At 42.1% G+C, this 12491-nt stretch overlaps 1 protein-coding gene across 1 annotated transcript in view; it reads right to left on the minus strand.

The window, feature by feature from the left end:
- Positions 1 to 12491, minus strand: part of DNAH9 (dynein axonemal heavy chain 9) — a 739144-nt gene that overhangs the window by 393975 nt on the left and 332678 nt on the right. The window contains exon 44 of the mRNA XM_053688948.1: positions 2631 to 2754. Coding sequence (XP_053544923.1) covers positions 2631 to 2754 — 124 coding nt within the window. The remainder of the gene's footprint in view (positions 1 to 2630; positions 2755 to 12491) is intronic.

The following is a 12491-nucleotide window of genomic DNA, read 5'->3' on the forward strand; positions in this document are numbered from 1 at the left end:
AATAACCTGTATAACATTTAGTAAAGAGATGAGGTACAGTGTAAGATATAATAACCTGTATAACATTTAGTAAAGAGATGAGGTACAGTGTGAGATGTAATAACCTGTATAAAATTTAGTAAAGGGATAAGGTACAGTGTGAGATATAATAACCTGTATAACATTTAGTAAAGGGATGAGGTACAGTGTGAGATATAATAACCTGTATAACATTTAGTAAAGAGATGAGGTACAGTGTGAGATATAATAACCTGTATAACATTTAGTAAAGAGATGAGGTACAGTGTGAGATGTAATAACCTGTATAACATTTAGTAAAGAGATGAGGTACAGTGTGAGATATAATAACCTGTATAACATTTAGTAAAGAGATTAGGTACAGTGTGAGATATAATAACCTGTATAACATTTAGTAAAGAGATAAGGTACAGTGTGAGATGTAATAACCTGTATAACATTTAGTAAAGAGATAAGGTACAGTGTGAGATATAATAACCTATATAACATTTAGTAAAGAGATGAGGTACAGTGTGAGATGTAATAACCTGTATAACATTTAGTAAAGAGATGAGGTACAGTGTGAGATGTAATAACCTGTATAACATTTAGTAAAGAGATGAGGTACAGTGTGAGATATAATAACCTGTATAACATTTAGTAAAGAGATGAGGTACAGTGTGAGATGTAATAACCTGTATAACATTTAGTAAAGAGATAAGGTACAGTGTGAGATATAATAACCTATATAACATTTAGTAAAGGGATGAGGTACAGTGTGAGATATAATAACCTGTATAACATTTAGTAAAGGGATGAAGTACAGTGTGAGATGTAATAACCTGTATAACATTTAGTAAAGGGATGAGGTACAGTGTGAGATGTAATAACCTGTATAACATTTAGTAAAGGGATGAAGTACAGTGTGAGATGTAATAACCTGTATAACATTTAGTAAAGGGATAAGGTACAGTGTGAGATGTAATAACCTGTATAACATTTAGTAAAGAGATGAGGTACAGTGTGAGATGTAATAACCTGTATAACATTTAGTAAAGGGATAAGGTACAGTGTGAGATGTAATAACCTGTATAACATTTAGTAAAGGGATAAGGTACAGTGTGAGATGTAATAACCTGTATAACATTTAGTAATGAGATGAGGTACAGTGTGAGATGTAATAACCTGTATAACATTTAGTAAGGAGATGAGGTACAGTGTGAGATATAATAACCTGTATAACATTTAGTAAAGAGATAAGGTACAGTGTGAGATATAATAACCTGTATAACATTTAGTAAAGGGATGAGGTACAGTGTGAGATGTAATAACCTGTATAACATTTAGTAAAGAGATGAGGTACAGTGTGAGATATAATAACCTGTATAACATTTAGTAAAGGGATGAGGTACAGTGTGAGATATAATAACCTGTATAACATTTAGTAAAGGGATGAGGTACAGTGTGAGATGTAATAACCTGTATAACATTTAGTAAAGAGATGAGGTACAGTGTGAGATATAATAACCTGTATAACATTTAGTAAAGGGATGAGGTACAGTGTGAGATATAATAACCTGTATAACATTTAGTAAAGAGATAAGGTACAGTGTGAGATATAATAACCTGTATAACATTTAGTAAAGAGATGAGGTACAGTGTGAGATGTAATAACCTGTATAACATTTAGTAAAGAGATGAGGTACAGTGTGAGATATAATAACCTGTATAACATTTAGTAAAGAGATGAGGTACAGTGTGAGATATAATAACCTGTATAACATTTAGTAAAGAGATGAGGTACAGTGTGAGATACAATAACCTGTATAACATTTAGTAAAGAGATGAGGTACAGTGTGAGATATAATAACCTGTATAACATTTAGTAAAGAGATAAGGTACAGTGTGAGATGTAATAACCTGTATAACATTTAGTAAAGAGATGAGGTACAGTGTGAGATATAATAACCTGTATAACATTTAGTAAAGAGATGAGGTACAGTGTGAGATGTAATAAGCTGTATAACATTTAGTAAAGAGATAAGGTACAGTGTGAGATGTAATAACCTGTATAACATTTAGTAAAGAGATGAGGTACAGTGTGAGATGTAATAACCTGTATAACATTTAGTAAAGAGATAAGGTACAGTGTGAGATGTAATAACCTGTATACCATTTAGTAAAGAGATGAGGTACAGTGTGAGATATAATAACCTGTATAACATTTAGTAAAGAGATGAGGTACAGTGTGAGATATAATAACCTGTATAACATTTAGTAAAGAGATAAGGTACAGTGTGAGATGTAATAACCTGTATAACATTTAGTAATGAGATGAGGTACAGTGTGAGATGTAATAACCTGTATAACATTTAGTAAAGAGATGAGGTACAGTGTGAGATATAATAACCTGTATAACATTTAGTAAAGAGATGAGGTACAGTGTGAGATGTAATAACCTGTATAATATTTAGTAAAGGGATGAGGTACAGTGTGAGATATAATAACCTGTATAACATTTAGTAAAGAGATGAGGTACAGTGTGAGATATAATAACCTGTATAACATTTAGTAAAGAGATGAGGTACAGTGTGAGATGTAATAATCTGTAATACAGAGTAGGAGCCGCTTACCAGATGCCAATAAATCATTGACCAGCACCAGAAACTTTTCATCAGACACTTGAGCGTCCGTCATAAGGAACACGGTACCCACGTTTTTTACTCCTGCTTTAATGTACTGATTAGCCAGGTCTGCCTGTAGGTACAGAATACACGCGTAATTTTACATTATTATCCTTGTAACGTATAAACTGTTTATATCAGTAATTATAGCATTATAAATGAAGGTAGTATACAGAGGCTGTACACTCCAGCATACCACCATGAAGTATCTGCTAATAATAAAGTACAAAACCTAAGTCATAAACATTAAAATGGAGAACACATGAAAAAGATAACAGTAAATAATCAACGTTCGCAGGCGCGTTTCTGCAGTTCTAGCCGTATTCATAGAAGTTCTGTTACAGGACATAATGTTAATCTGAGACCAATCAGAAACAGTTACCAATGATCTGAAAAGTAACAACATCAGAAGGTTTGCATATCTCTTTCAATGGACAGTGTACTCTATCATTGTCTCGCCTTTAATGTCCTGTAGCGACAATGTTCCCCTGACTGCTTAATATGCAATGAGTACAGTACAGCCCAGCACACTACTAACTGCACAGTACCATTATGTACAACAGTACAGCCCAGCATACTACTGACTGCACAGTACCTTTATGTACAACAGTACAGCCCAGCACACTACTGACTGCACAGTACCATTATGTACAACAGTACAGCCCAGCACACTACTGACTGCACAGTACCTTTATGTACAACAGTACAGCCCAGCATACTACTGACTGCACAGTACCTTTATGTACAACAGTACAGCCCAGCACACTACTGACTGCACAGTACCATTATGTACAACAGTACAGCCCAGCATACTACTGACTGCACAGTACCTTTATGTACAACAGTACAGCCCAGCACACTACTGACTGCACAGTACCATTATGTACAACAGTACAGCCCAGCATACTACTGACTGCACAGTACCTTTATGTACAACAGTACAGCCCAGCACACTACTGACTGCACAGTACCTTTATGTACAACAGTACAGCCCAGCATACTACTGACTGCACAGTACCTTTATGTACAACAGTACAGCCCAGCACACTACTGACTGCACAGTACCTTTATGTACAACACTACAGCCCAGCACACTACTGACTGCACAGTACCTTTATGTACAACAGTACAGCCCAGCATACTACTGACTGCACAGTACCTTTATGTACAACAGTACAGCCCAGCACACTACTGACTGCACAGTACCTTTATGCACAACAGTACAGCCCAGCATACTACTGACTGCACAGTACCTTTATGTACAACAGTACAGCCCAGCACACTACTGACTGCACAGTACCTTTATGTACAACAGTACAGCCCAGCACACTATTGGCTGCACTGTACCTTTATGTACAACAGTACAGCCCAGCACACTACTGACTGCACAGTACCTTTATGTACAACAGTACAGCCCAGCACACTACTGACTGCACAGTACCTTTATGTACAACACTACAGCTCAGCATACTACTGACTGCACAGTACCTTTATGTACAACAGTACAGCCCAGCATACTACTGACTGCACAGTACCTTTATGTACAACAGTTAAGCCCAGCATACTACTGACTGCACAGTACCTTTATGTACAACAGTACAGCCCAGCACACTACTGACTGCACAGTACCTATATGTACAACAGTACAGCCCAGCATACTACTGACTGCACAGTACCTTTATGCACAACAGTACAGCCCAGCACACTGACTGCACAGTACCTTTATGAACAACAGTATAGCCCAGCACACTACTGACTGCACAGTACCTTTATGAACAACAGTACAGCCCAGCACACTACTGACTGCACAGTACCTTTATGAACAACAGTATAGCCCAGCACACTACTGACTGCACAGTACCTTTATGTACAACAGTACAGCCCAGCACACTACTGACTGCACAGTACCTTTATGTACAACAGTACAGCCCAGCACACTACTGACTGCACTATACCTTTATGTACAACAGTATAGCCCAGCATACTACTGACTGCACAGTACCTTTATGCACAACAGTACAGCCCAGCACACTACTGACTGCACAGTACCTTTATGTACAACAGTACAGCCCAGCATACTACTGACTGCACAGTACCTATATGTACAACAGTACAGCCCAGCATACTACTGACTGCACAGTACCTTTATGTACAACAGTACAGCCCAGCACACTACTGACTGCACAGTACCTTTAGGCACAACAGTACAGCCCAGCACACTACTGACTGCACAGTACCTTTATGTACAACAGTACAGCCCAGCATACTACTGACTGCACAGTACCTATATGTACAACAGTACAGCTCAGCACACTACTGACTGCACTATACCTTTATGTACAACAGTACAGCTCAGCACACTACTGACTGGCACAGTACCTTTATGTACATCAGTACAGCCCAGCATACTACTGACTGCACAGTACCTTTATGTACAACAGTAAAGCCCAGCATACTACTGACTGCACAGTACCTTTATGTACAACAGTACAGCCCAGCACACTACTGACTGCACAGTACCATTATGTACAACAGTACAGCCCAGCAAACTACTGACTGCACAGTACCTTTATGTACAACAGTACAGCCCAGCATACTACTGACTGCACAGTACCTTTATGTACAACAGTACAGCCCAGCACACTACTGACTGCACAGTACCTTTATGCACAACATTACAGCCCAGCACACTACTGACTGCACAGTACCTTTATGTACAACAGTACAGCCCAGCATGCTACTGACTGCACAGTACCTATATGTACAACAGTACAGCCCCGCACACTACTGACTGCACAGTACCTTTATGTACATCAGTACAGCCCAGCATACTAATGACTGCACAGTACCTTTATGTACAACAGTACAACCCAGCACACTACTGACTGCACAGTACCTTTATGTACAACAGTACAGCCCAGCACACTACTGACTGCACAGTACTTTTATGTACAACAGTACAGCTCAGCACACTACTGACTGCACAGTACCTTTATGTACAACAGTACAGCCCAGCATACTACTGACTGCACTGTACCTTTATGTACAACAGTACAGCCCAGCATACTACTGACTGCACAGTACCATTATGTACAACAGTACAGCCCAGCACACTACTGACTGCACAGTACCTTTATGTACAACAGTACAGCCCAGCATACTACTGACTGCACAGTACCTTTATATACAACAGTACAGCCCAGCACACTACTGACTGCACAGTACCTTTATGTACAACAGTACAGCCCAGCATACTACTGACTGCACAGTACCTTTATGTACAACAGTATAGCCCAGCATACTACTGACTGCACAGTACCTTTATGTACAACAGTACAGCCCAGCATACTACTGACTGCACAGTACCTTTATGTACAACAGTACAGCCCAGCATACTACTGACTGCACAGTACCGCTCAGCACACTACTGACTGCACAGTACCTTTATATACAACAGTACAGCTCAGCACACTACTGATTGCACAGTACCTTTATGTACAACAGTATAGCCCAGCACACTACTGACTGCACAGTACCTTTATGTACAACAGTACAGCTCAGCATACTACTGACTGCACTGTACCTTTATGTACAACAGTACAGCCCAGCATACTACTGACTGCACAGTACCTTTATGTACAACAGTACAGCCCAGCACACTGCTGACTGCACAGTACCTTTATGTACAACAATACAGCCCAGCACACTAATGACTGCACAGTACCTATATGTACAACAGTACAGCCCAGCACACTACTGACTGCACAGTACCTTTATGTACAACAGTACAGCCCAGCACACTGCTGACTGCACAGTACCTATATGTACAACAATACAGCCCAGCACACTAATGACTGCACAGTACCTATATGTACAACAGTACAGCCCAGCACACTACTGACTGCACAGTACCTTTATGTACAACAGTACAGCCCAGCACACTAATGACTGCACAGTACCTATATGTACAACAGTACAGCCCAGCACACTACTGACTGCACAGTACCTTTATGTACAACAGTACAGCCCAGCATACTACTGACTGCACAGTACCTATATGTACAACAGTACAGCCCAGCATACTACTGACTGCACAGTACCTTTATGTACAACAGTACAGCCCAGCACACTACTGACTGCACAGTACCTTTATGCACAACAGTACAGCCCAGCACACTACTGACTGCACAGTACCTTTATGTACAACAGTACAGCCCAGCATACTACTGACTGCACAGTACCTATATGTACAACAGTACAGCTCAGCACACTACTGACTGCACTATACCTTTATGTACAACAGTACAGCTCAGCACACTACTGACTGGCACAGTACCTTTATGTACATCAGTACAGCCCAGCATACTACTGACTGCACAGTACCTTTATGTACAACAGTACAGCCCAGCATACTACTGACTGCACAGTACCTTTATGTACAACAGTAAAGCCCAGCATACTACTGGCTGCACAGTACCTTTATGTACAACAGTACAGCTCAGCATACTACTGACTGCACAGTACCTTTATGTACAACAGTACAGCCCAGCACACTGCTGACTGCACAGTACCTTTATGTACAACAGCACAACCCAGCACACTGACTGCACAGTACCTTTATGTACAACAGTACAGCCCAGCATACTACTGACTGCACAGTACCTTTATGTACAACAGTACAGCTCAGCACACTACTGACTGCACAGTACCTTTATGTACAACAGTACAGCCCAGCACACTACTGACTGCACTGTACCTTTATGTACAACAGTACAGCCCAGCACACTACTGACTGCACAGTACCTTTATGTACAACAGTACAGCCCAGCACACTACTGACAGCACAGTACCTTTATGTACAACAGTACAGCTCAGCACACTACTGACTGCACTGTACCTTTATGTACAACAGTACAGCCCAGCATACTATTGACTGCACAGTACCTTTATGTACAACAGTACAGCCCAGCACACTACTGACTGCACAGTACCTTTATGTACAACAGTACAGCCCAGCACACTACTGACTGCACAGTACCTTTATGTACAACAGTACAGCTCAGCATACTACTGACTGCACAGTACCTTTATGTACAACAGTATAGCCCAGCACACTACTGACTGCACAGTACCTTTATGTACAACAGTATAGCCCAGCACACTACTGACTGCACAGTACCTTTATGTACAACAGTACAGCTCAGCACACTACTGACTGCACAGTACCTTTATGTACAACAGTACAGCCCAGCATACTACTGACTGCACAGTACCTTTATGTACAACAGTACAGCCCAGCACACTACTGACTGCACAGTACCTTTATGTACAACAGTACAGCCCAGCACACTACTGACTGCACAGTACCTTTATGTACAACAGTACAGCCCAGCACACTACTGACTGCACAGTACCTTTATGTACAACAGTACAACCCAGCACACTACTGACTGCACAGTACCTTTATGTACAACAATACAGCCAAGCACACTACTGACTGCACAGTACCTTTATGTACAACAGTACAGCCCAGCACACTACTGACTGCACTATACCTTTATGTACAACAGCACAGCACAGCACACTGACTGCACAGTACCTTTATGTACAACAATACAGCCAAGCACACTACTGACTGCACAGTACCTTTATGTACAACAGTACAGCCAAGCACACTACTGACTGCACAGTACCTTTATGTACAACAGTACAGCCCAGCATACTACTGACTGCACAGTACCTTTATGTACAACAGTACAGCCCAGCATACTACTGACTGCACAGTACCTTTATGTACAACAGTACAGCCCAGCACACTACTGATTTCACAGTACCTTTATGTACAACAGTACAGCCCAGCACACTACTGACTGCACAGTACCTTTATGTACAACAGTACAGCCCAGCACACTACTGACTGCACAGTACCTTTATGTACAACAGTACAGCCCAGCACACTACTGACTGCACAGTACCATTATGTACAACAGTACAGCCCAGCATACTACTGACTGCACAGTACCTTTATGTACAACAGTACAGCCCAGCACACTACTGACTGCACAGTACCTTTATGTACAACAGTACAGCCCAGCACACTACTGACTGCACAGTACCTTTATGTACAACAGTACAGCCCAGCACACTACTGACTGCACAGTACCATTATGTACAACAGTACAGCCCAGCATACTACTGACTGCACAGTACCTTTATGTACAACAGTACAGCCCAGCACACTACTGACTGCACAGTACCTTTATGTACAACAGTACAGCCCAGCATACTACTGACTGCACTATACCTTTATGTACAACAGTACAACCCCGCACACTACTGACTGCACAGTACCTTTATATACAACAGTACAGCCCAGCACACTACTGACTGCACAGTACCTTTATGTACAACAGTACAGCCCAGCATACTACTGACTGCACAGTACCTTTATGTACAACAGTACAGCCCAGCACACTACTGACTGCACAGTACCTTTATGTACAACAATACAGCCCAGCATACTACTGACTGCACTGTACCTTTATGTACAACAGTACAGCCTAGCACACTGACTGCACAGTACCTTTATGTACAACAGTACAGCCCAGCACACTACTGACTGCACAGTACCTTTATGTACAACAGTACAGCCCAGCACACTACTGACTGCACAGTACCTTTATGTACAACAGTACAGCCCAGCACACTACTGACTGCACAGTACCTTTATGTACAACAGTACAGCCCAGCATACTACTGACAGCACAGTACCTTTATGTACAACAGTACAGCTCAGCACACTACTGACTGCACAGTACCTTTATGTACAACAGTACAGCTCAGCACACTATTGGCTGCACAGTACCTTTATGTACAACAGTACAGCCCAGCACACTACTGACTGCACAGTACCTTTATGTACAACAGTACAGCTCAGCATACTACTGACTGCACAGTAACTTTATGTACAACAGTATAGCCCAGCACACTACTGACTGCACAGTACCTTTATGTACAACAGTACAGCCCAGCACACTGCTGACTGCACAGTACCTTTATGTACAACAGTACAGCCCAGCACACTACTGACTGCACAGTACCTTTATGTACAACAGTACAGCCCAGCACACTGCTGACTGCACAGTACCTTTATGTACAACAGTACAGCCCAGCATACTACTGACTGCACAGTACCTATATGTACAACAGTACAGCCCAGCACACTACTGACTGCACAGTACCTTTATGTACAACACTACAGCCCAGCACACTACTGTCTGCACAGTACCTTTATGTACAACAGTATAGCCCAGCACACTACTGACTGCACAGTACCTTTATGTACAACAGTACAGCCCAGCACACTACTGACTGCACAGTACCTTTATGTACAACAGTACAGCTCAGCACACTACTGACTGCACAGTACTTTTATGTACAACAGTACAGCTCAGCACACTACTGACTGCACAGTACTTTTATGTACAACAGTACAGCTCAGCACACTACTGACTGCACAGTACTTTTATGTACAACAGTACAGCTCAGCACACTACTGACTGCACAGTACCTTTATGTACAACAGTACAGCCCAGCATACTACTGACTGCACAGTACCTTTATGTACAACAGTACAGCCCAGCACACTACTGACTGCACAGTACCTTTATGTACAACAGTAAACCCAGCACACTACTGACTGCACAGTACCTTTATGTACAACAGTACAGCCCAGCATACTACTGACTGCACAGTACTTTTATGTACAACAGTACAGCTCAGCACACTACTGACTGCACAGTACTTTTATGTACAACAGTACAGCTCAGCACACTACTGACTGCACAGTACTTTTATGTACAACAGTACAGCTCAGCACACTACTGACTGCACAGTACCTTTATGTACAACAGTACAGCCCAGCACACTACTGACTGCACAGTACCTTTATGTACAACAGTACAGCCCAGCACACTACTGACTGCACAGTACCTTTATGTACAACAGTAAACCCAGCACACTACTGACTGCACAGTACCTTTATGTACAACAGTACAGCCCAGCACACTACTGACTGCACTATACCTTTATGTACAACAGTACAGCCCAGCACACTACTGACTGCACAGTACCTTTATGTACAACACTACAGCCCAGCACACTACTGACTGCACAGTACCTTTATGTACAACAGTAAACCCAGCACACTACTGACTGCACAGTACCTTTATGTACAACAGTAAACCCAGCACACTACTGACTGCACAGTACCTTTATGTACAACAGTACAGCCCAGCACACTACTGACTGCACAGTACCTTTATGTACAACAGTAAACCCAGCACACTACTGACTGCACAGTACCTTTATGTACAACAGTACAGCCCAGCATACTACTGACTGCACAGTACCTTTATGTACAACAGTACAGCCCAGCATACTACTGACTGCACAGTACCTTTATGTACAACAGTACAGCCCAGCACACTACTGACTGCACAGTACCTTTATGTACAACAGTACAGCCCAGCACACTACTGACTGCACAGTACCTTTATGTACAACAGTACAGCCCAGCATACTACTGACTGCACAGTACCTTTATGTACAACAGTAAACCCAGCACACTACTGACTGCACAGTACCTATATATACATCAGTACAGCCCAGCACACTACTAACTGCACAGTACCTTTATGTACAACAGTACAGCCCAGCATACTACTGACTGCACAGTACCTTTATGTACAACAGTACAGCCCAGCACACTACTAACTGCACAGTACCTTTATGTACAACAGTACAGCCCAGCACACTACTGACTGCACAGTACCTTTATGTACAACAGTACAGCCCAGCACACTACTAACTGCACAGTACCTTTATGTACAACAGTACAGCCCAGCACACTAATGACTGCACAGTACCTTTATGTACAACAGTACAGCTCAGCACACTATTGGCTGCACAGTACCTTTATGTACAACACTACAGCCCAGCACACTACTGACTGCACAGTACCTTTATGTACAACAGTACAGCCCAGCATACTACTGACTGCACAGTACCTTTATGTACAACAGTACAGCCCAGCACACTACTGACTGCACAGTACCTTTATGCACAACAGTACAGCCCAGCATACTACTGACTGCACAGTACCTTTATGTACAACAGTACAGCCCAGCACACTACTGACTGCACAGTACCTTTATGTACAACAGTACAGCCCAGCACACTATTGGCTGCACTGTACCTTTATGTACAACAGTACAGCCCAGCACACTACTGACTGCACAGTACCTTTATGTACAACAGTACAGCCCAGCACACTACTGACTGCACAGTACCTTTATGTACAACACTACAGCTCAGCATACTACTGACTGCACAGTACCTTTATGTACAACAGTACAGCCCAGCATACTACTGACTGCACAGTACCTTTATGTACAACAGTTAAGCCCAGCATACTACTGACTGCACAGTACCTTTATGTACAACAGTACAGCCCAGCACACTACTGACTGCACAGTACCTATATGTACAACAGTACAGCCCAGCATACTACTGACTGCACAGTACCTTTATGCACAACAGTACAGCCCAGCACACTGACTGCACAGTACCTTTATGAACAACAGTATAGCCCAGCACACTACTGACTGCACAGTACCTTTATGAACAACAGTACAGCCCAGCACACTACTGACTGCACAGTACCTTTATGAACAACAGTATAGCCCAGCACACTACTGACTGCACAGTACCTTTATGTACAACAGTACAGCCCAGCACACTACTGACTGC

The sequence above is a fragment of the Bombina bombina genome, chromosome 1 (assembly GCF_027579735.1).
Source record: "Bombina bombina isolate aBomBom1 chromosome 1, aBomBom1.pri, whole genome shotgun sequence".
NCBI lineage: Eukaryota > Metazoa > Chordata > Amphibia > Anura > Bombinatoridae > Bombina > Bombina bombina.